The sequence below is a fragment of the Eufriesea mexicana genome, unplaced genomic scaffold, assembly GCF_001483705.2.
Source record: "Eufriesea mexicana isolate 0111107269 unplaced genomic scaffold, ASM148370v2 scaffold571, whole genome shotgun sequence".
NCBI lineage: Eukaryota > Metazoa > Arthropoda > Insecta > Hymenoptera > Apidae > Eufriesea > Eufriesea mexicana.
Window position 1 is genome coordinate 63,471 of NW_016908756.1, and position 24,709 is coordinate 88,179.

Sequence of the window (24,709 nt, forward strand, 5' to 3'; positions counted from 1 at the left end):
TCATATAATATTGTAGGCGAAGGAGTTAATATTAATTTCGAACTGAATTACCTCTCGCAACATCCTATACAACTTATTTCACAATTTTAATGTCTAATTAAACAAACTTTATATAGATAATAGTTATTAAAGTGTTAGGCTGAAAATAAATATGCGTATATGTTAACGTTGATTTCGTTAAAAGTAGCTGATACATTTACAATGTATATAAAATGCGGTTAACTGGTTCCAATAGTTTTCGTGTTAATAATCGAATGTAAAAAAATTATTTATAGTATATACACAATAGATTATTCCATATAAAACGATTTTGTAAAGAAAATCGTTCGTATCTACAACGATCTGCAAAAGGATAGTCATATATATGGATATACGTATACCTAGAATGTATTAGGTATTCAAGTTAACGCACTCCGTATGTCAAAGCAATTTGAAACACATTAAAGGAGATAAGAAGCTTATGTTTGGTTCAAGGCACGCAATATCATCCCATAATTGTTCTTTTGTTTGTACTTCCTTGAACAAAACGTTACATAACACAGGAATTCAACAACAGTTCGTTTTCAGTTTTCTTTAGTTGTGCAGAATATATAGACACAAATCAAACTCATTATTTTCATTGCGTACAAGAGTGTTCATCAGTTATGTACCGGTTCATATGTCGACATTAATCTAACGTTAAATAGCCAACACTTATTAGTACCAGTGTAAGTAGTCACAATAGAACTTATATACCATATACCATAATAAAGCTTATTATCTATTCATTATTCGATCAATGCTCTGTATGATCAATGAAATGCAGATGCATATTTTAAAACTTATGTAATTTTCTACCAATATCATTTGACTTTATAGCATCGTGTGACTATAAAACAGAAGTAAGAACTGACAAAAACGAAGTTTTCTGACGCCGTAAAACATGTACGGACTAATATTGGTGATAGCGTTACTAACGCCGATCGGGTATCTTCATAGGATATTAATCTGAGAAAGTTAATATTTGAACTTTTAATTGATTTATTATTATTTGATATTCTATTATATAATTATTAAATATTATTTAACCTCTTGTCTTACCATTTAACTTCCAATGGTGTGTGTCAATAGCAACGTCGAACACGTTGAGGCACGTCGAGATACATCGACCCATTTCGTCCGAACGCGGCGAAGAATAACACGCAACTGAGACAGGAAAACATAACCGAAAATTAACCTCGAGTCTGATCATGATGTTTACGTTTGGCCCTAACTATGACCGGATCTCACCTGTAATACTCATATTTGACTCGATCTCTTTACCACGAGTTTCATATAATATTGTAGGCGAAGGAGTTAATATTAATTTCGAACTGAATTACCTCTCGCAACATCCTATACAACTTATTTCACAATTTTAATGTCTAATTAAACAAACTTTATATAGATAATAGTTATTAAAGTGTTAGGCTGAAAATAAATATGCGTATATGTTAACGTTGATTTCGTTAAAAGTAGCTGATACATTTACAATGTATATAAAATGCGGTTAACTGGTTCCAATAGTTTTCGTGTTAATAATCGAATGTAAAAAAATTATTTATAGTATATACACAATAGATTATTCCATATAAAACGATTTTGTAAAGAAAATCGTTCGTATCTACAACGATCTGCAAAAGGATAGTCATATATATGGATATACGTATACCTAGAATGTATTAGGTATTCAAGTTAACGCACTCCGTATGTCAAAGCAATTTGAAACACATTAAAGGAGATAAGAAGCTTATGTTTGGTTCAAGGCACGCAATATCATCCCATAATTGTTCTTTTGTTTGTACTTCCTTGAACAAAACGTTACATAACACAGGAATTCAACAACAGTTCGTTTTCAGTTTTCTTTAGTTGTGCAGAATATATAGACACAAATCAAACTCATTATTTTCATTGCGTACAAGAGTGTTCATCAGTTATGTACCGGTTCATATGTCGACATTAATCTAACGTTAAATAGCCAACACTTATTAGTACCAGTGTAAGTAGTCACAATAGAACTTATATACCATATACCATAATAAAGCTTATTATCTATTCATTATTCGATCAATGCTCTGTATGATCAATGAAATGCAGATGCATATTTTAAAACTTATGTAATTTTCTACCAATATCATTTGACTTTATAGCATCGTGTGACTATAAAACAGAAGTAAGAACTGACAAAAACGAAGTTTTCTGACGCCGTAAAACATGTACGGACTAATATTGGTGATAGCGTTACTAACGCCGATCGGGTGTTCCGATGTTCCACGAACACCGGTAATTCAAACGAATTCTGGACCAGTCCAAGGCGTCATATTGACCACTGTATGGGAATCACAAGAATATTCAGCCTTCAAGGGCATTCCCTATGCAACTCCACCAATTGGAAACCTCAGATTTAGGGTAAATACTGAAATATAGAATATAATGTATTATCTGATTTAACTGAGTATCTGATCAGTAAATTGATAAAGATATAAAAAATAATTCAGATACACTATAAAAGGAATTCTATTACCACTTGTCCAAATTATAACTTTTTAAATGTTTCTTTAAATTTCGTTTAATATTTTCTTCAGCCTCCTGTTCCACCCGAATCATGGAACCAAACACGGGATGTCATTAACGATACTAATTCGTGTCCTCAAGAGGGTCATGGTGTTTATAGTGGAAATGAAGATTGTCTATACTTGAACGTGTATACTCCAGAGGTAAAAACTGATAAGATCTTCGATTAATCGAAATTTTATCGTTTTAACCTGAAAACCAGAAATTAATAAATGATACAAATGAATTGCTTAATGTCAATAGAAAAATACGGCAATAAAATATGATAGTAAAGTAATAAACAAATAAATAATTTAAAATTCCTAATGGATAAGTTTAGAACTTCTAAGTAATATGGTAACATAGAAGATTATAATCTTTATCCTCTTCCACCCAATGTAAAAGTAATTCTGTTTCTCACTTTTTGTTCTATTTATTACAGACAACATTCAAAAATATAACTCTGAAGCCTGTTATGGTCTGGATTTATGGCGGCTCTTTTCTTAGAGGAAATGCTAGCTCATCAGTTTATGGACCTGACTTTTTCATGGAGCAGGACGTAGTTATTGTCACCTTTAATTATCGTCTCGGTCCTCTAGGTATCAATTCCACTGTTTATGCGATCATAATAGTAATTAACATCGCGAATTAATGCTTTGAAATTGGTGTAACAGGATTTTTATACCTAAACCATACACTTGCGCCTGGCAATGCCGCAATGTACGATCAGGTGATGGTCTTGGAATGGGTTCGAGACAACATCGTCGCGTTTGGAGGTGATCCAAACCAAGTGACGCTCTTTGGACAAAGCGCTGGCAGCGCGAGCGTGACCTATCATGTTCTGTCCGAGAGATCCAGTGGTATATTATAGCTTCAATTAATGGAAAACGTCTGATTACCTAATCTTATATTTCACTATGACACTATTGAAACTGTCAGTAGTTTTGCTATACAGGTCAAAGTAGTTTTTCAAATCCATAAAACATTTTTAGTTTCAAGGCAAACACGTACATCATGTTTTGCATCATTGGAAATTATGCTATTGCGTTTCATGAAATTTCTTTTTACCCTCTATTGTTTTAAAGCTATTGCTTGTCTTAACTAAAAGAGATGTACGTAGCGAAAGCGTTGATGCTCCATTTTAGGATTTATTCTTTTGATTCTTTTAATCCTCTTTATCTCTGTTAGTATCACTTATATGTTTCTACTTATTCTTTCAGTTATAATTCCTTATTCGTTGTTATTAAAAACTTTGTATTCATTATTTTAATTTAACAGGTCTATTCCATCAAGCCATCTGCCAAAGTGGAACTCTAACACCATATTTCTACAGGACACACGAGGAAGCGTTCAATAATGCTAAAAAATTAGCTGCAGCTCTTGATTTCCATTCTGATAGCCCAAAAGAGCTATTAGAATTTTATCGTCAAGCTGACCCGAAAGATCTGATGACAAAAACAAACAAAATTTTCTCAATTTTTACCGACGTATGATAATCATTTCTTTTATTAATTTTAGGTTCTTGATCAAACAAAATTTTTACGTTTATTTCATTTTCCTCGGTAGCTATCTCTTCCATTTACACCTGTGAAGGATAATCCTAATTTAATAGATTCTAATCACAAATTCCTCCCCGAGTGTCCAATAAATATAATGACAACTCAAAAATTCAATAAGATGCCTATGATTGTAGGCTTCACACACGATGAAATGTTAGACTTCACTGAAGGTAGGAACCCATGTATTTTCTCATGAATATTAATCACCGAAATATAATTAATTTATAAAAATTAAATAAATTAATTACTCATCGTTTCTTTGCTTTTACTTTTCAGGCGTGTACCATACTTTAAATATTACAATAGATCTCTGGGAACGAATCTTCCCAATTTTACCAATCGAGATTCTCAAGTTGTATGATTTGGTCAAGACTGTATCTGTGGTAATGCTTTTAATATACGATGAAAAATATACTCAGGAGCTTTTTTGCTGTTTTCACATTAAGTAGTTCAAATTACCTATTGACACATTATTACAGAGTTAAAATAGTTTATTGTATTATCTACCTATTTACTGTCTTTTAAGTTAATACTAACGAATGATGGAATAACTTAATAACTGCTATTCGTTTTGCTAGATATGTATAGTAACTTTGAAAACATAAATAGCTTTAAGCACTTGAACTTACTAAAAATTTAACTGCAGGATGCATCAGATTACATCATGAAGGGACCAATTGACTTTACCCAAAGACTGTACTCGCAAGGTGATGATGGAAACCCTATTTATTATTATCAATTGTCGTATGTGTCGAATTACTCCATGCACAAACTAGATGGTATTCCTGTGGATGGTAAATAATTCAATCTTTTTTCCGAGTCTCCGTGAGAATTAAAATAGTAAGAATTATTAATTAGATGTTCATAATTGCCTTAGGCATCGCTCACTACGATGACGTTGGATTGCTTTTCAATGTCCAAAGATTGGACGCTCCTACCGATCCGGAGTATCCTTTCAATCAGATGAGGCAAAAAATAGTCACCTTGTGGGCTAATTTCGCAAAATATCAGTATGTATAGTTCTTTTACAATGAATAATAACGTAAAGTTTAAGAGACTATATCTACGTCTTAAACATTAAATTACTAAATACCAGAAATTAAATATTAAATTAATTCGAGCTGAGTGCGAAATTAAATATTAAACTAAATACTAAATCAAGGTTTAGTGATTTCCCAATATTAAGATAACAAATATTAAGTATCAAATACTAAATACTTGATATCTAGATACCCTATTTCTATAGTAGAGTGTATTAGATAAATACTAGATCTCTGTCTATCAAATTAGATGAACATATTCTGATACTTACATTCGTTTAACTGGAATTGAATTTTAACTTAACATGTATCTTTACATTGTCTTAATGTTTATAGAAATCCAACTCCTGATGATGCAAACCCATTGGATGTTATCTGGCAACCATCTAACAACTCTGGTCGATTGCTGAACATTACTGATAACTCCCAAATGATAAATCGTAAACAAGCAATCAGTTCTGGTGCCTTGGATACAGAGAAATTCCTTTATCTCACTATGCCTATTACAAACGACTGCAAAACGGTCATCTATCCAAACTTTTTTAGCATCTTCAGCATTCAAGATTTAATCTCTTAAGGATCACAATGACCATATCCCTTCTAACCCGCATAGCCAATTGATCTCCTACGATTTTTGGATTACATTCTTTAATATCTTAAAGTAATTTTACTTTAAATATTCTTATTTTCTAATAATGAAAGGACAAGAGATTACAGTTACAAATTTTATTCGAAAAATACTGTACCAGGAACGAACTATATTATACTTTACTGCGAACCCGGCCTTTACTTGACGAGACTTAAATATGTAAAAGCTACAATTAATGAAAAAGAATAAAGTATCAGAGACAATGTATCAATATTTCGTTTTAATATCTTACCAATCGATTGTAAAAGGAAAACGTGTCAACGATTATGCAAATAAGAAATTCATCCAAATAAGAACATATACGTATAGTCGACACAATTCCTCTACAGATAAGAGTTTCGTCAGGTGAAATTTGATACTTCAATAATGACTCATTTCAATGAAGCCAAAGAAATTCTGCATATTGTGCAAAATAACAATGTCGATTAAGTCAATTAATATCCAGTTCAATTCAAACGAAGACGTTCATTTTAAAGGTTCAAAATGTACCAGTCAGTTACGAATCCCCCTTGCGTTCATAGGACCTCGTATTCTCGTCGACGGATCAGCATGAATGGCGCGAGTATTTTCCTCTGTGTTCTTGTCATCTCGTTCTCACAGTTTCTGATCACGAGTTTTCGCCGAACACCCATTGTCCGGGCACCCATTGGTCCCATTCGTGGTACTGTGTTGCACACTGTATGGAACGCCATCGAATATTCCTCCTTCAAAGGAATCCCCTATGCGAAACCACCACTTGGTGATTTGAGATTCAAGGTAATATTAAACGAAACATGGTTTCGGACATTATCGATATCAAACATTCAAAGTACACATATTTTAGTTACCTGGACAAAAAAATTGACAAACATTTGAACAGACAAGTACAGTAGTACGTTCTACGAATTTGTCTGGTGGAAACAAAAGGAACGAGTGAGAGAGATACCGACATCCGATATGTGCATAGCCTGTATATACGCATTAATGATCAATTAGTATCGACTGTATACCGGGAACTTGGTCTGATGAGGTGGCGGAGATAATAGCAGAGCTAAACTGATCAGAAAACGAAATTATTGGGGTATAACAGTGACTATTTATAGAACTAGCGAAGAAAATAATAGACATTTTATTGCTAATTTTAACCATAAAATTACTTTTCAAAAGTTCGTGAAACTGAAATTCTCTACTTACATGAAATCTTTACATGAAATTTTCTTTGACACAGCTGACTTTGTTCTAATTAATCAAGTTTTATATATTATATTCTTAAAATAACCACGTCTATCTGCATTCATTATTATGCAGTTATACGCGTATTGGAATTTTAAGTGTCATATGGGTAATACTGTACCTAAAATTTTAGTTGAAACTGTATGAGAAAATCTTTCATCGAGTCAATATGTTTTGTCTAATATATGAAAGAAAAAGTTTATACTCACATTACAGTTTCGCTTTGCCATTATAGATAAAGGTTTTTCTGACGTCTTTATCATCTTAATTTACCTCGTGGTATATGCAGATAGAAGATACAAATATGTTGTACAGTTGCAAACAGATATTGCGGAAGAATATTCTAAATACCTCACATAGTAATTAATATTTATGTATTTTCCATTTGTAAATGAAATATCATTTTCTCCATGAAATTTTAAACCATGTACTGCACGTGTTCACTGTTGAAATCCTAAGAATGCAACGCACGATCTTTGCTGTTGTAACATCATTCGATGTTGATTCTCACGATTTGAAGTTACGAACTAACTATATTGTGGCGCGGACTATACGACTTTAGCCGTAGAGATTTAAGAGTGTTATTTTAATCACTGCAGCCTCCAGTTCCTACAGATAGATGGAAGAAGGTGCTGAATGCATTCAAAGAGGGCAGTGTATGTCCTCAGTCGGATTTCGCAACAAGTGAACTGACAGGTTGCGAAGATTGTTTATATTTGAATGTATACACACGGGAGGTAACTATTGTTGTACTTCATATACTTTGATAGTAAATAACAAAATATAAGTACAGAATTAGAATATAAGGCTATTTAAGACTGTAAGAATTATTGTTACTAGTTAAAATTCAAAAGTCGTCTACAGTTGAAGCCGGTTATGGTTTGGATACACGGTGGAGGTTATTTCTCAGGATATAGCAATTCGTCTCTATATGGACCTGATTTTTTTTTAGAGGCAGATGTCGTGTTTGTGAGTTTCAACTATCGTCTCGGTGTTTTAGGTACCTAATATTTCTTCTTCATTTCAAATTAGTTGTTTATTGTTACTTGATTGTATCTTAATTCTAATCGCAGGATTCTTGGCATTAGATCATCCAAATGCAACAGGCAATGCTGGGTTAAAAGATCAACAATTAGCCCTCCAATGGGTGCAAAACAATATCGCCGCGTTTGGGGGTAATCCAAAACAAGTGACGATCTTTGGGGAAAGTGCTGGCAGCACTTCCATTGGTTTTCACATGTTGTCCGAACGATCGAGAGGTATGCACTGAAATGTTCGATCTTTTTTTAATCTCCATAGTTATCAAAAATTAAAGGACCCTTTACATAATAATTGTTCTAAAGATACGTATTGGGTCTACAATGTGCTATGGAGGGACATTGCTACTTTTAGATTAGGACTTATACATGTATATATATATAGAATGATCTTTTCGTAGGGGACTCAAAGGCAGTACTGCCAGAAATACATCGCAGCGGAAACGCCATGTTTGTGTATATTTATATTTTGTTAATCGTAACCTAATATGCTGATATCGATCTTATACGGGTCACTACATTGCGGCAAAAGCCGATTGACAGATTGTATATACATATTTATAAACACAGTCTTTCCGTTCCAATGTTTTTCGAAATTTTCTTTGGATCTCTTAACGAGACGATTACGACTTTGAGACGACTTCTGTTGGTTGAAATGCTATTATAGGACTTAAGGCACTTTTCATTCGTGTCAATTTTAACAGCAATTGACGTCATTGTTAACTTTCGTAATAGATAGACTATACATCTGCGCTACGATTTTTCTAGGACAGGAAATTTGTGAGCATAAGCATAAGTAGAGAAATTTTTCTCAAGCTCCGAGTTTATTATGATACTTCGATAAATTTGATATCGTCTACTTTTTCAGGATTGTTTCTTCGATCAATTAGCATGAGCGGTACACCTTTGTGTCCTTGGGCATTCCATACACCGGAAGAAATGATCCGAAATGCTCATAAGCTTGCCCATGTTCTTGGCTTTATACCTAAAGATAAAGATGATCTGTTAAATTACCTACGCCAAACACCTGCTTTGCATCTAGCAAATGCAGCAAAGGATGTTGATTTGGTAATTAATTGTTGCAAGTCAATTATTATATTTTCGATTTGACTTTTTTTTATATTTCCAGAACTTCCTGCCATTTCGGCCGACTATAGAAAATCCTCATACCGATCTTAGCAACAGTACTTTTCTGACAGAATGTCCAATAACAAAGTATCATAACGGAGACTTTTATCATCACGATACGATGTTGGGTTACACTCGCGATGAGCTTGTCATGTTTCTTGGTCGTGAGTATTACAATTATTTTTTCATAGTACATTGAAATATCAATTATTATACCATAAGTTTATTTTAGCCTCAATTAGAGTAGCAAACATGATCGATTGGGCCAAAAGGTACTTGCAGAACATAGACAAACATAATCTGGGTATTATAAGTAAACCAACAAATTTAATGGCGGAATTCGTAACTAATTTAGTTAAAAGCAGCTTGAAATCACTAATGAAGGTATCTGAAATATAGTACTTACGAAATGAAATCTATGTAATAAAAATAATCTTATTCTATTCTTTTCTACCTATAACTTTTAAAAAAATTTTTTAAATATTCTTCTTGTTTACAGGTCGGGATGGATATATTTTTCTCCAGTCCTATCGATCTGACCCAAAGACTATTAGCAAAGCATAATACAGGTCATCCAAATTACTATTACCGTTTATCGTATGAAACAAAGTATGCCATGCATCGCCTCCAAAATAATCCTTTGAATGGTATTTTTAAAGAAATTTGTTTTTAGAATTTATTTTCTTTCTATGGTGTATAAGGACCAGAGTTCTTGCAGGAACTGCTCATTTCGACGATGTTGGATACATATTTAACGCAAAGTCTCTTCATGCACCTATTGACCCGAAAGATAAGTTCAACCTATTCAGGAAGAAGATGGTTACTCTATGGACTAATTTCGCCAAATACGGGTACAATAAAAAGAAGAATAAAGATAAGAAAACCCGACTTTTTTATAATAATATGTATCTTTCTTTTTTCAGAGATCCTACGCCAAAGAATTTTAATCAGTCTACCTTTGACGTTACTTGGATAGATTCTGGAAACGAAGGATTTCAACTGGATATTAATACAATGTCCACGATGAAAAAGCGTTTGGTTGATCAAAAAACTGCAGATTACGAAAAATTGCTTTATAGGATATTGCCAATGACAACTTCTTGCGTGAAAAAACCCATGAATTTTCTAGATATTTTTTGACATTTTTGTATTTCTTTTATATTTAATAATAGTAAAAGAGAAAAGTGTAATATCGTGTTGTTTATTGATCATAATTTTTATACACATTTGTGTTAAATAATTTTATGATACTGTCCGCTTAAATTAGCTCAAAATATTTAGTATTTAGAGCTAGCAATATGAAAATAGTTGCATGGGCCTTTTACGCGATCTCTTATTCTATGAAAATTGAAATAGCTAAATGCCTCTTGAGTTTTAGTCATTGCGTCGAAAGTTCAGCGACTTCATGATAATAGCTTTGTTATTATAACGTTAAACCGTTAAACAAAAATGCGATACCATTGAGTGAAACACATGTTGATGAATCAGAAATAATAGTTCTAAGTCCGATATGAGACCGACAAAAGTTTAAAAAGTATAGATTATTTCATTACTATTAGAATCTTCACAAATTCACCTAGTTTGCACAAAGAATCAATATACAAATGAACTCACCATTTTATCTTCACAAAATAGCTATTGCTTGCAACCTAATATTTTCTCCATCTACAAGCCGGAGATGGTAAATTATATTTACAATTATATATAATATCATATACAATGATAAATTTCGCTTATCTCAACAGGTAAAAAGTTACAGAAACAATATCATACATTCTATACGTATCTTCAAAAACAATAAATATCACATACGTGTTGTTAATCAATCATGAATATACGTAGATTTCAGTCGCAAAATATTCCCAGGTCGTACGATATAGCATGATGCAAGAAGGCACGCATTCGGCGAGAAAACAGGAAACCACCAACGAGTTATTAGAAGTACATATCTTATCACTAATAATTTAAAGCCAGGGCAGTGGCTCGGCTCGAAACTGCGAGGAATGCCACAAAAACCGGTACCATGAAGCAGAATAATAAATTTCTTGGCAGTAAATTCTTGGCTGAACTCGTTTCGATCATGCTATTTCTTTCCTTGTGAAATAAACTCGAGACATTGGGAAATATATCCAAGCGATAAAACTGCTTCTCCGTGTTTGGGGGAAAAGGACCTCGAAGGCTACACAAACGTATCCATTATATGTATATGCTTAAAAAATATCATATATAGTTTTTGTATGCTTTGAAAGTAAATACAAGATAAGCATGAGTGCTGAATAATTATTAACGAATACTCATGCGGAGATTGCCCGAATTTTTGGATACTTTTCATAGAAAAAGATAAAGAGCATTAAAGTTTGAAGGTCGAATAGCTACGAGAAGATTTACATAACCCAAAACAAATGTGATACAGCAATATTCGGAGTAAATCGTTACTCTTAATGCGTCAAGAAAGGCGACAAACAGTTTCCCACAATTTACAAGATTTATTACGAGGATGATAAAATACGAATGAAAATGGAAATTTATGAAAAACTAAGTGTTTTAATGACAAGAAGTTGGAGTGTGAATTGTGTAGAGAAAAAATATTTATTTACTGATGCAGATAATCGCTTGTATCGAATCTTATTGATTGTGAGATTTAGCATTGTCGAGATGTACTCAAATGACGAACCTGAAATATGGTCTGAGAAATAAACCTGAAAGTCGTGTTTGAAAACTTGAATATTACACTGTGCAATTTAAACAGATAATCCCCAGCAATCAAGTGAAAACTAAGTCATGTATGATATCAAAATCTGAGATTAGGAAACAAAGATAACAGTTTCGACTAAAGTACATACGAAATATTTATAACTCGAAATATCAATTTTAGGTTAGAACAAACAGATAGCTAGAATAGGAAATTTATATAACATGTTACAAGAACTGATACTTTACATTTAAATAATTACAATTTAAAAAAATATTATTAAGAATCTAAAATAAAATCAAATATCCGTCTTCGCGTCTCGTTAATTTGATCTATCTACTATATTGACAGAGTGACATTTCTATCAACCGTTACGCATTAATTAATCATTTTTCTTTTTATTATCAGATTATGACAACAGATCTTTTATTGCACATAATCTAGACGTCAGATAATTAATATTTTGTCTTCTATTGCGCCAATAAACAAACGTGTTACTTATCACGACATTCAGAAGTCGCTCAGCCAATTGTACATATATACTTTCTACATATCTCCACCTTATAAAAAATAATTAATAATTGCCAATAATAAGGCACGATTTAGTACAAGCAAAGCCAAATCAAAGAGTAAACACATCAAATCCCACTTGTCCATTCAGAAGCAAATATCGAAGCAGTCCAAATAAAAAGAATAATCACAGACATGACTATTCTGTTTATTTAAAATCGTAATCACGGCGTTACGGTTCTCCTTGTTCCACCCGACCAACCATTGCACAGCTAGAAACAGAAAGAGCAGATAAGATGGGAGACGTTCATAAATCGTGAGGCTCCATGCGTCAACAGAGCATACATTTTCGCAAAATTCTTACCCTGGCGCCATGACACTTTGGATTTATATGATACAACGTTTTCTCTACACCAGAGCGTAACAAAGGCAAACAGAAACGCTGTAGACGTCCGATACGTCCCTGGATCAAAAGTGAAATCTCGCTGGTACTTCGTTCCTTCGAGATCACGATCTTAGTTTGGTTTCGTTCCTGCCGACAAGCTAACGTTCGTCGATCTATCGAACGCTGTTCAATCCTTCCAACTCGCGTTTTAACACTTAATTCCGATATCTCTTTCTCTCTACTCGACGACTGTTCCTGTACTACAAAAACAAAAACATCAGTGACACAGGAATTATCGATTATCTCACGAGTATTCTTCTAATTAATTTCTTCGAGGAATCATTGTATACCCGCCTCAGAGATTTATCTCGGGCTGTAGCTACCACAAGTGATCACGACTAAAGAAGGATAGAAGCTCTCTGTTTTCATAACGGTTTTAATCATCTTTACACCTGATAACCGAAAAAAACCGTGGATTAAGAGGCGGAGTACGAAGCTCGCTAAATCGTCGGTAAGCATCCGAGTTTCATATCGTCTTGTCACGATAAGCGGCACACTCGTTTGTTTGAAAGTTTCACCTCATTTCTGCGAATTTTTACACCGTCACGCTATCGGCTTCGACCCGCTTTGGAAACCGCGTGACTCTATCGACAGATCGCAGTTCGTGCATATGTTTCAATTGGTTAAAAAGTCACGAGTGATGAGACAAACGTGTCAAGTATTGTTATTCTTAGCAAAGACTCTCTTCATTCAGGTACAGAGGTACCTAACTTTAATTTAGAGACTCAAGGGATTATTCTTTTATATAAAACTGAACTTTTTGAAACAGTGATAGATGAAATAAAATTTGGTCCTTTGATACTGTTGATCTATCAAGAATAATTTATGGAGTTCTATTTATAGACACGTATTGACCCATTTTAAGAGGGGGATTAATTGCGAAGATTAAGTAGTTAAGATGTTTCTCAGAGGTAATAAAGAAACATTCGATGTAACGAAATATTAGTCGCATGTTGTAAATAAGTGAGTTTTAAAAACGTTAAAGATAACCTTTCGGCAGTAGCTTTCTATTTATCATTTTTTTATATCACATTTTTGTACCATTAATATGTTCAAGGTTATTCGAGATTATTTATGATCGTTCAACATTTTTCTTCTTTAGATATGTAGAAAATATTCTTTATTTTCCATATTAATGGATGTATTTCTTATTCTGTCTTTGAAAGATAGTTTTATCTCCTCGAAAGTTGGCATGATAAATTATTTAGCGGATTTCCGTTCTATGAGTAGCAGGTTTAATGTCGATTCACTGGTCTACAGTGTAAAATAACATTTATAAAATTTATTGTTTCGATAGATTCTTCAAGTTCCATTTTTTATTTTCTTATGGTTAGCCTAATTCTGTCTTGCCCTAAAATAAATGGAATAATAATAAATTGAACTTGAATTTATTAAAAATAAATTTATTCTTTATTTAGTAAAATATCATATAGTGGATAAAAAATACTAAATTAGAAACAAATATTATCAATTATAAAATATAATATGTATATATATTACTAACTATCATTTATGTTATTATATAATAACAATATAAATTCCTGGTCCTAGTAGTTCATATTGAGTAATCTAAGGTCACGAATATGTTTACACTATCTAAAAGTAAAATACCACAAAAATCTATATATTCCCATTTCCACTACTGTGGATCTGCCAATGTGTTTGTAAAAATATCGTGTAGTATTTTTATATCCGTTATGATGTATCATACAATGTGATAAAAAAAATACCTGGTTCTATTTGAAAATCTCAAGCTGATTTTGATTTCGCTATGAAAACAAACCGGTTTTGAAACTTTTATTCTCTGTCGTACGCTTGACACCAATCTTTCTTCCAAACTTTTTTTCGCCAGGCGGCTGTAAACGACCAAAAAATTGTACATCATATTTACCCCGTACACTTTATTTGAAATTTAAGAACTGGAATATACTCGTTACCTTTACATTCGTTATTCGGGCTAACCTTGGCCGAGCACCGTCAACACCGCCTGTATATACAATGTGCAACATATGAATGCGCAAGGCACAATTTCGCGTGAGGCGTAAAGAGAAACACTGCAAATGCTCTGAGGGTCGTTGGGTTAAAACTCTGGATGATGCAATTTGATCTCATCAAACGTCTTGTTCCACGACATAGGCATCAATTTCACTTTCTATCCAGTTGGGCTCATCGTTACGGCGACCCAATTAAACATCTTAATCGCGACGAAGTATCGTCATAGTCAAGTAACTCGTGTCATCCATGAACTCGGCACTCGGACACCCGTTTATGTGGCAGCTCTTGGCCCGATCGCCAGCACGTGACTGAATTCCAATGGAAAATGCATGCGTCGAGCGCCGAGCGTGCGTTCACGTTCAACACGTTAGTAAGCGATAGACGGTGAAGCCGAGTTATCATCGCGCTTCGATCTTCTGCCAGCCGCACTTTTTCGTTAGAACTCGTAGTGACGTTCAGCTGAGCGCCCACTCTGCCGAGAATACGTGCCCGGTGCAAGTGGACTACGCCTTCGTCGCTGCCATGACAGGTCTCTCTCTCTATGGGGTCGCCCCGATGTGTCGTAGAAAGCGCGTTGATTCGTTCGATCGAAGTTGATCATTAGCTGTGTAGTTTTGTTAATTAAACCTGTAATTGAAATTAGAAATTTCGAAAGTTCAAAAATTAAAAAATTAAAAATTTCGAAAATTCGAAAATTTGAGTTTTAATTAAAAATTTGAAGATTCCAAATTTTGAAAATCTCGAATTTTGGAAATTTTGAAGTTTCAGGTTTCAAATTCAAAAGTTTTAAGTCAGCATGTGAGGAGGTATTCCTGAGAATAGTCGAGTGTGACAAGGTAGACTTAGCATTCGATATGTTGATCAATATCTGTGATCGTCGAACAAGGAAGCAGTGTCGTAGATCATGGTCGATTAGAAGAGTTTATATTTGTGATACTCAATGGTACGGTAGTGCGTATATGTGTAATAAGGAGGTTTTAATGTTTGAAGTGTAGTTCAGATATTTTTGAAGATGATTGGTTTCCTAGTGTCGCTGCTTGTTGTTGATTGGATAATATAAATCGAAGGTATCTAGATAGGTATAGTTTGCGATTGCAGTATTTCAGAGTTGGACCTACTTTCTATGATTTCGTAATCATTTCTTGAGATTCAATTAAATAATTAATTTAGAGTCTCTTAAATGCTATTGAGTGATATTGAGTCTTGCCTTCAAACAAGAATTTCAGCGTATTTAATTAAAAAACTTAAAATATGGTTCTTATAAATCTAATTTGAATGATGTCTTTAAATAGTAAAATTTATAAATACAAATATTTCAATTTATATTATAAAATTCAAATTGGAACAATTAAATGTATACTTTGATTTGTGTGTTAAAATTTAACTGCTCAAATCTGTTAACCTCCAAATTGAAAAGTGCAGTTACTTGATTATCTGCTCTAGTTCACGCAAGGAGCATTGGTATTCGTGCTACCCGTTTTCAAAGAATGTACTCGTTCTCACATATGCAACAAACATATCTATTTATAAATGTCACAATATGATCATTTCCAAATCAAACACTTTTCGCCATTCGAAATTATAATCTTGATATTTATTTAATTTCGAATTCCGAATATCAAGCATAAAAGTTGCAATCGAACACTGATATGCAATTTTAAGAAAATATCGTTATGATTGGTTTACGAAACAGATATTCACATGATACACAGAGAACTGGATAATGGAATTGGAAAGTGGAAAAGCACATGGTCAAGTATATTTCACGATCCGTTATTCACATGTAACAGATAAATTTACGTAATTTTGCGTAATAACACCGATAAAAAGTTACTTCGTGAGACTTCGTACACGTTTGTCTCCATATATTGGTTACGCGTACAGATATACATTATCTGAGACATGTATTTTTCCTTTAAACGGTTCGAATTTCGCGCGCTACGTTCGAGAATCCTAGTTTAGAATGACTGCGCGCACAAATTCCAATCGAACATAAAATCAAATCTAACAAAATATAATTCACAGACTACTTGAGCGACGATATGTCGACGATCAACCCGGAATTAACGGTGCGACGACCGATCTATCAACAGGATGAGCTTAATCACTTGTACAAGTATGCAAAGCCAAATGCAACATGTAAGTATCAGATGGATTTCAAACGTGTGAATCGAAGAATAGCGGCGCCGTGATGGTTGCTAATCTGCCGCTAGGCGTCGCATAATCCACGTGGTGAAGCAGTGCTTTGTCTGACAGAAGGAGTGAAAACTGTTGATGTTTGTTCTGTAAATTTTGCATCGAGTAGACGAGAAACAATATTTCTTGAGAAAAGGAAAGAAGTCTTTTTCATATTTAAACTAAGAAGAACGTTTTCTTTCCTTGTGAAACAGTTCAGTTTACTAGTTTTTATCGCAAGAAACGTATAATATAGAATTAATATTACTGTAATTACGATATTCAATACGTTTGATCGTAGATACGTATATATACTAGCCAAACATTGAGGTTAGCACGTTGTTACCCGTGTTTGTTATATTAGATTGACTAGCACTAACAAATATTAACAAGTATTATCTAGCTTTCACACTTGTATTACTATGGGAATAGATCTCTCGTAACAATAAATTGTTTTACTAGCTTTTGAATTAATCTTGTTCTTTCTTCTAACATCACCTTCGAAACCTCGATTCCTTTGTTCGCATTGTTCCATATTCCGCTAAAAGTGTGCCCGAGTAGTAGTGTGAGAATAGTAACAAAATGATATTTACGAGTGATCAATGTCACAGTTGCGAAGAATTTTTCAACAAGATGCAAGAAAATCAAACCAATGACGGTTGTAAAGAATTCCATACCACTTATTGGCTGGATGTCGGCGTACGATTGGAGAAACGATATACTAGGCGATATCATTGCTGGAATCACTGTCGCTGTAATGCATATCCCTCAAGGTACGAGTATTTGCCAAACATTTGCTTTACAAGTCAGTAGACGTGCGTGAGACAAAAACATTTGTTGAACGATAACACTTGAATATATTAGAATAATCTGTTTCGAGAGATAAATGAACTGACCGTTCTACATGATAATGCTTTGTGTCGTTAGAAAGTCACGTTGTTCAGAGATCTGTTTATTCTAGAAATTTGAAGTCCAGCGTTAAGTGTTTCCATTGTCGAGAAATTTCATTGAGAAAACCTGTCCTCTCTTGTGTACACACATTTGTTGTAAAGGTGTGACTCCCATAAACCTAAAATTAGATTCGTCAAAATTTATGAAATTTATGTACAGTATTTAACAAAAGATCGTGTTTTTCTTAGATAATAGCAAAAAAGTAATAATTATTTATACTTTTATAAATAAACAACGATAAAATATTAAATATTAAAGAATACCTCTGCATTCCATAGAATCATAGAAAAATAATTTAATTATTTGTTGTAAAATTAAAATTAGAAAATTATTACGAAAATGCAATAAAACACTTATCTTTTTAGGATAACGTGCAACATGAAGCACGATGTCGGAAATATTGAATATAAAGGAAAAACGTAGCTATAAATAACAAAGAGACATTCCGTTTATGCCACGCAATGACAGTACAACAAGAAGTGTTATTTAAAATTACTTTTTTTGCAATTGCATTGCAGGAATGGCATACGCAATACTGGGCAACGTGCCTCCGATCGTCGGCATCTACATGGCGTTTTTCCCTGTTCTCGTTTATTTCTTCCTCGGCACGTCCAAACATAATTCAATGGGTAAGCATGATTCACTGATCTGAACATTGACGTTTCGCAATACGAAAGCTTCACGATTCCGCTCTTTCTCTTCCCTAACCGTTATCTGCTATCGATTGGTCACTGATTGATCATCCATGACTTTAAAAGTATTTACAATTATCTTGGTATTAAATGCAACTGAAAGTTTCCAGGTGGTGAGCGATCCTACGATACGTTCAAGCGACGATCGATTGGAATCATTGGTTTGATAGTGGGAAATGAATTTCTGCGATTCTTGAAGAGAGCAGCCCTCGTAATTCGACGATGTTTCCTCATATCCGCTTCCTTCTAACTTTCGTTTCGACTTCACTTTCTATCGTCAGTTCAACAAAATCGTCATGCAATTCCGCATGGCATCTGACTGCATTTTCTCGTTTTAATTCCGCTTCGTAAGCCTATTACGTGTGCCTATTAGCCTACATAACGAAAGTTAGACTATTAAAATCAATTATATATCACGTATCATAACGTAAATTCCTCCAAGTTATAGCTAATTTTCTGAAGATTAATTCTCACGTGAATTATCAAAATTTCAAATAATTGGGAAACTTCTCTTATACCAGAAAATCCAATTTCTGTTCTCACTGCTGATACTATTAGCAAAGTTATTAGACGCATTACAAAAATATCCAAAGCCAGCCAATTATTTAACTCGTGTTAAAATTCTGTAGTTGAAAGCACTTTAAGTACTCCATTTGTCGTTGAATTCTCGTGACCTAATTAAAATCAATACCCTTTTGGTGTCAAGGTACCTTCGCTCTGATCTGCATGATGACTGGAAAAGTGGTCGCGACTTACAGCTCCCAAGGACAATACAAGAATGGCACTATGGAGGCTGAGATGTTGTCCTCTACTGGCAATACATATTCCCCCGTGGAAGTCGCCACCGCTGTCACTTTCACCGTAGCCTTGATTGAGGTAATCTTTTATTACCTAATTTGGCTTTCCATCGATGAAACAATTGCAGACTCGTCTGAAATAAACAATTTTTTAATTATTTTAGTTGGTAATGTATCTACTGCGATTAGGAGTAATAGCTACTCTCCTGGCTGACAGTCTTGTAAGTGGCTTCATCACCTCTGCAGCGATTCATGTATTCACGTCACAGGTGAAAGATCTGCTAGGACTGAAAAACCTGCCTAAGCGCAAAGGTGCCTTCAGATTGATCCTCGTGAGTATGAAGTCGATCTTCTGTATGTCTGACCAAAGGATTATACGTGTAAAGGGAAAACAGGAAGTTGATTCGAAATTGTTAAGCGAAATTTATGGTGAAAAATAGAAGGTCATCGAACTCATCGTAACTGAAACGAGCTTGGAGACCTTTGAGTAATGATTGAACTGCATCGACGGGTATATGTACTTTCTCTCTGATCGTAACATAGGAAATCAAGCAATTAAATGACGAGAAATCTGTACAAACTTTTTACATACCGTGCTAAATATAAATTAAAAAATTTATTTATATTCAATTTTGAAGTATAATATATCCACGATGATAGTCAATAGACATATAATTATTGACAATACGTTTCGTCGATTTACGAGCTGGCTAGATTAGGTAATCCTTTTAAATAATCCTTTCGCTTTCATTGCGAACGATCGTAATCAGCGTTATTGCTTGCCTATCAGTATTTCACTGACGGAAGTATCAGCACTTTGCTGGCGGAACTCTCAGCACGTAATGAAATTTGTCCATGCGTTAATTACGTTTGTTTATCGTAATAGATAAATAACTCTTTTATTTCTCGACAATGGAACGACCATATCCTGTATATTACTATCATTAAACCGCACTATTAACTGTTCTGACGTAATAGAAACGTATTTTCATCGGGAATTTATAACAATGTAACATTTGAGAAAAAACTTCGGGTATTTTTATTTCTTCTCTCGTGTCGTAGAATGAAAAATTTTCTCGAACGATTTTAAGAAACAGCTTTAAAAAAATATTACATTTCGTTAACTATTCCTAAAAAGTTGTTAAAGGGTTCACTGATTGGTTCATAAATCTACTCAGTTTCACAAGTAGTAATTTCCCGTAGTAACTAACCAAACCTATAAATTTGCCTTTATATAGCAATTTATTTCTTTGTAAACGACTAATGTACCGTATCTGTGGACCTAGATTTCGAACATGTCAGTTCACGCATAAATGAGAAAACAGAGTGTCATTGAATGTTATATCCTTGCATCGTCAGATGTAAAAAAGGACAATGAAACTTACAGATTTTTCATATCCAATTACACAGAACGTAACGATCGTGAATAATGGCGTCAGAATTTCCAATGCGCAGTTTTTCCCGCTTCCGGATTTCTCCTACTTTAGACACGAGACAGTCACATTTCCGGTTCGTTCCCCATGTCGTCAAAGTGGAATATGCGCGGGAATCAAAAAAGTAAGAGTCGCTAATGGCATCTATTCCGTTTCCCCTTGTGCCAAATACGTCGAATAACGTGTATAACACGGTTGATTATACTCCATATCATTTCCGACATGGATCGTGTTTGTTTCAGAGAACTCGATTCTCGTTTCTATCTAGAGACAGGTGAACGTAACAAATACATTAAGAAACTGAAACGAACGCGTGAAATACCGAACGAAATTCTATAGTCAACTTTCCAGCAGTTGATTGCTCGTTGAAACGAAGGAACGAGCTTCAGCGCACCTACCGGAAGAAACGTGCAAGTTCTTCCGTAGAAATAGACATGTATGTTATTTCACCCTATGCTATATAAAATACTTAAATGTTTACATACATGTATATGTTATTTCAGCCTGTAACCAAGGATATTCTTATTTATTTAAATTTAATATACTGGTATCAATTTCTATACGATGAAAAGTGTAAAAATGATCGCGTTACATCTATAATAGCTTTATGTTTAAAGGGCTTTTAGCAGAGCTAAAGAAACTGTATAAACTGTTGAGGAAGTATTGCAACGACCAAAAAACTTCATAATTTATTTTGTAACGAGAATTTGATTTATATAGAGAAAAAAAAGTCTCTCTGGCGCCACAACACGGTAATCTTGCAAAAGGAAGCAAAACACTTGGATTTTAACTATTAGGGTATTGCCTTAATAATAGAGTTACGAACGACATAGACAAAAGAAACACCGTACGTTTAATGTAATACCACTTTCACTGATTGTATTTCACTTATGTAAGGGAACTGAACTTTTGAGTTATGAAATAATTTAAGGATAGATAGTATCGCTTACATAAGATGAGTTTTTACTTTTAGCTATATAAGTTATATTTTAACAAGATTTTACTTCGTGGTAAGTTCTGCAAAATTAATAGCGAAGAAAGTTTAAACGATTTAATTATAACTGTTCAAACTTGTTTCAGAGTTACGTGGATTTCCTCAATAACATTAAATCCATCAATGGGATTGCTCTCTTACTATCTACCGCCACCATTTTGATTCTCGTCATCAACAATGTTTTAAAGGTATTTAATGATAAATTAATATATTTCTTTAAACAACATTCAAACTCTGATAAATATTGTAAAACACAAATTAAAAAAAGAATTATTCATTTATAGCCAAGGATTTCGAAGCTGAGTCCTTTCCCGATCCCCATAGAAATGCTGGTGGTTATAATCGGCACGGTCTTTTCGGTGTACCTAAATCTTGCGGACGTTTATGGGATTACCATAGTCGGTGACATACCAGTCGGGTAACCGAGTTTGTTCATGAGAGTTATATCATGTTACATTAATATAAAACAACGTCGTAACTTTCGCCTTCGCTTCTTCCAGTTTACCAGTTCCGACCTTGCCACCGTTATCTTTGATGCCAAATATTCTACTGGACAGCTTTGTGATTACCATGGTGTCCTACACCATATCTATGTCTATGGCGTTGATCTTCGCGCAGAAGTTAAACTACGAGGTGGACTCCAATCAGGAACTAATGGCACAGGTCTGAATATAACATTACATATAAAATTTTGAATGCGTAAATTAAAACAAACTTTTCATTTTATATACTTTTATATACTTTCATTTTATATACTCAAATCGAAATTTAAATTTTTTAAATCTTAAATTTGATAATAAAATCCAAACCTGTTTTATAATCTAAGAATAATGCTCTTGATCACTTTCGGCTTTAATGATATCCCTAACTTAAATTTCAAATGCATTCAAATGCATTACGTCTTCAAACGGTATAGTCATTGATTAAAATGCAAAACAATATCACTTGATGCACTCTCCTTGAATAAATTTTAATGTAATGGCAAGCAAATTAAATAATTCAAATCACAGACATGTCCCAATTTGTCAAAGTCAAACTCTTTGATCTATCAAAGCTAACACCTTGGCCATATTAAAATTAACGTATTGCAGACGCCAATCAATGTCGTGGCCAATATAGAAGAACGCAAATTCGTTTACATAGTAAGAAGCTAATTACCATTAAACATCCTCAATGACTTCTAGGGCGTTGGAAATCTAGTTGGATCCTTCTTCTCTTGCATGCCATTCACAGCTTCACTCTCTAGATCTTTGATCCAGCAGACTGTCGGCGGACGGACTCAATTAGCCAGTCTGATATCTTGTGGAATTCTAATTAGTGTACTTCTATGGATCGGTCCATTCTTCGAGCCTTTGCCACGGGTAATTAACAAAAATCATTCATTCTAAGAGAATACAAAAGTATTCTCTTTTAAAGATCCACAAATTTAAACAAATGTTCAAGTTGAAAATAAATTTTCTTTTTCTTTTTCATAGTGCATTTTAGCCAGCATCATAGTGGTGGCTCTAAAAGGGATGATAATGAAGGTGACTGAGTTTAAGAGGTTCTGGAAACTGGATAAAATGGATGGAACTATCTGGGCGGTAACGTTCACAACAGTGATCATATTGGATGTGGAATATGGCCTTCTGATCGGGATTATGCTCTGCATTGGAAAATTAATCCTCTTTTCTGTTCAACCTTACACCTGCTCGCTCGCTCTAGTACCTGGTACCGAGCTTTATCTGGATAGCGCGAGATATAAAGGCGTATGGAGTAATAATAGTCTTTCTTATCTTTTTGCACTTTTTTTTTTTCTCTTCGAAAAACAAATTTATTTCAAGTAAAGAAAATTTTCACAATGGTCTAAAACACATTCGTTAATGCGGAAGTTGTATTTGCAGACTGTCGAGGTGCCTGGCATAAGAATATTTCACTACTCGGGCAGCTTGAACTTTGCTTCCCGGCAGCACTTTCGTGATGAAATATATAGAATCGCTGGACAAGCACCACAGAAGGAATCGAATGGAAGCTTCAGACACGACGAATTGAAAGAGGTTAAAAAAGTGAGAGCTATTGTAACGTGACAAAAAATTACAATTGATCCTACATAGCAAACTAGATTTAAGATGTCTTACACTAACCAAGAAAACATAGAACTTCTACCTACTTTTAAAGAAAATTAATTTCCTTGTCATTGTATCACAGCTGAGGACCCTCATACTGGACCTCAGTTCGCTGAGTCATATAGATCTGGCAGGAGCAACGACCCTGGGAAACCTGATCAATGAGTACTGCGAAATTGATATTCCAGTATATGTTGCTGGCTGTTCCGGTAAATAAATTCGCAATACGGTACCGCGTGATCGTACCGGAAACAGTAATATTATCAATAGACGCACAAGACACATTGAACAACAATTTATACTCATTATAGGACCTGTGTATGAGATGATGAGAAAATGCAACCTGTTGGAATATAAAAGCGGTCTATTCGCCGCATTTCCCACCGTAGCTGATGCGGTACATTTTGCAAAGTGCAATTCAGAACTGACCATACCTGCCTGGAGTTCGTCAATATTCGAGGATACGTCTGTTGCCAGGCTTTGATTGAAGATACTTATAGTGACTGCATGTGCCAAGATTCATTCATGGTTTTCAAAGAAAGGACTTAATTAACGTGTCTGATTGAAGATTTCAATTGCCATGTTATTTTTAAGCGAATACATTCGATGAGGAAAATGTTGAACGTGAAACTTTGTGGAGAATGTTACGAAATTGTAATATAATGTTGAAGGAAGAAGAATTTTGGAAGGGAATACTTATGATTGTGTATAGGCAATGTATTAT

At 34.1% G+C, this 24,709-nt stretch overlaps 3 protein-coding genes and 1 long non-coding RNA gene across 7 annotated transcripts; 3 read left to right on the top strand and 1 right to left on the bottom strand.

Annotated features, from left to right (window-relative positions):
* The first annotated feature begins 1,882 nt into the window (after window positions 1-1,882).
* On the top strand, window positions 1,883-6,027 carry LOC108546072 (esterase B1). The gene is made up of 11 exons (XM_017897992.1): window positions 1,883-2,017; window positions 2,169-2,427; window positions 2,604-2,735; window positions 3,014-3,170; window positions 3,246-3,431; window positions 3,850-4,058; window positions 4,138-4,300; window positions 4,407-4,513; window positions 4,777-4,924; window positions 5,008-5,140; window positions 5,507-6,027. The coding sequence occupies exons 2-11, from the start codon at window positions 2,233-2,235 to the stop codon at window positions 5,745-5,747; spliced, it is 1,671 nt and encodes a 556-aa protein (XP_017753481.1). The 5' UTR covers window positions 1,883-2,017; window positions 2,169-2,232; the 3' UTR covers window positions 5,748-6,027.
* A 341-nt stretch (window positions 6,028-6,368) lies between these two features.
* LOC108546042 (esterase B1) lies at window positions 6,369-10,336 on the top strand. Its single transcript, XM_017897962.1, has 10 exons — window positions 6,369-6,575; window positions 7,631-7,777; window positions 7,896-8,031; window positions 8,105-8,290; window positions 8,937-9,136; window positions 9,198-9,360; window positions 9,429-9,580; window positions 9,696-9,843; window positions 9,915-10,047; window positions 10,120-10,336. Exons 1-10 carry the CDS (start codon window positions 6,369-6,371, stop codon window positions 10,334-10,336), a joined length of 1,689 nt encoding a protein of 562 aa, XP_017753451.1.
* Window positions 10,337-12,781: 2,445 nt separating this feature from the next.
* Window positions 12,782-24,496, top strand: LOC108546078 (solute carrier family 26 member 6). 4 transcript variants are annotated; one of them, XM_017898005.1, is made up of 14 exons: window positions 12,782-13,294; window positions 16,864-16,977; window positions 17,625-17,786; window positions 18,483-18,593; window positions 19,363-19,532; window positions 19,618-19,785; window positions 21,967-22,068; window positions 22,165-22,298; window positions 22,381-22,543; window positions 23,065-23,241; window positions 23,356-23,628; window positions 23,764-23,925; window positions 24,068-24,194; window positions 24,297-24,496. In XM_017898005.1, exons 2-14 carry the CDS (start codon window positions 16,881-16,883, stop codon window positions 24,467-24,469), a joined length of 2,019 nt encoding a protein of 672 aa, XP_017753494.1. In that variant the 5' UTR covers window positions 12,782-13,294; window positions 16,864-16,880; the 3' UTR covers window positions 24,470-24,496. The 4 variants fall into 4 exon arrangements, with proteins under 4 accessions (XP_017753494.1, XP_017753492.1, XP_017753493.1 ...); XM_017898003.1 differs by lacking the exon at window positions 12,782-13,294 and adding an exon at window positions 15,295-15,367; XM_017898004.1 differs by lacking the exon at window positions 12,782-13,294 and adding an exon at window positions 15,295-15,367 and having other exon boundaries at window positions 23,764-23,916.
* Window positions 14,039-14,861, bottom strand: LOC108546079 (uncharacterized). Its single transcript, XR_001890121.1, has 3 exons — window positions 14,781-14,861; window positions 14,574-14,699; window positions 14,039-14,194 (listed from the first exon to the last, which is right to left on the bottom strand). It is a non-coding gene; the product is annotated as an uncharacterized LOC108546079 (long non-coding RNA).
* Window positions 24,497-24,709: the final 213 nt, after the last annotated feature.

What these genes read in the sequence shown, in the direction of transcription:
- LOC108546078 (XM_017898003.1), top strand. An exon ending in TCATCAACAATGTTTTAAAG is followed by an intron (nt 22,069 to 22,164) that starts GTATTTAATGAT and finishes ATTCATTTATAG; the next exon opens with CCAAGGATTTCGAAGCTGAG. An exon ending in ATAGCGCGAGATATAAAGGC is followed by an intron (nt 23,629 to 23,763) that starts GTATGGAGTAAT and finishes TTGTATTTGCAG; the next exon opens with ACTGTCGAGGTGCCTGGCAT.
- LOC108546072 (XM_017897992.1), top strand. Translation starts at nt 2,233, where the DNA reads ATGTACGGACTAATATTGGTGATAGCGTTACTAACGCCGATCGGGTGT. An exon ending in AATGTTAGACTTCACTGAAG is followed by an intron (nt 4,301 to 4,406) that starts GTAGGAACCCAT and finishes TTTACTTTTCAG; the next exon opens with GCGTGTACCATACTTTAAAT. An exon ending in GCTAATTTCGCAAAATATCA is followed by an intron (nt 5,141 to 5,506) that starts GTATGTATAGTT and finishes TAATGTTTATAG; the next exon opens with AAATCCAACTCCTGATGATG.
- LOC108546042 (XM_017897962.1), top strand. Translation starts at nt 6,369, where the DNA reads ATGAATGGCGCGAGTATTTTCCTCTGTGTTCTTGTCATCTCGTTCTCA. An exon ending in TTGGTGATTTGAGATTCAAG is followed by an intron (nt 6,576 to 7,630) that starts GTAATATTAAAC and finishes TAATCACTGCAG; the next exon opens with CCTCCAGTTCCTACAGATAG. An exon ending in CTATCGTCTCGGTGTTTTAG is followed by an intron (nt 8,032 to 8,104) that starts GTACCTAATATT and finishes TTCTAATCGCAG; the next exon opens with GATTCTTGGCATTAGATCAT.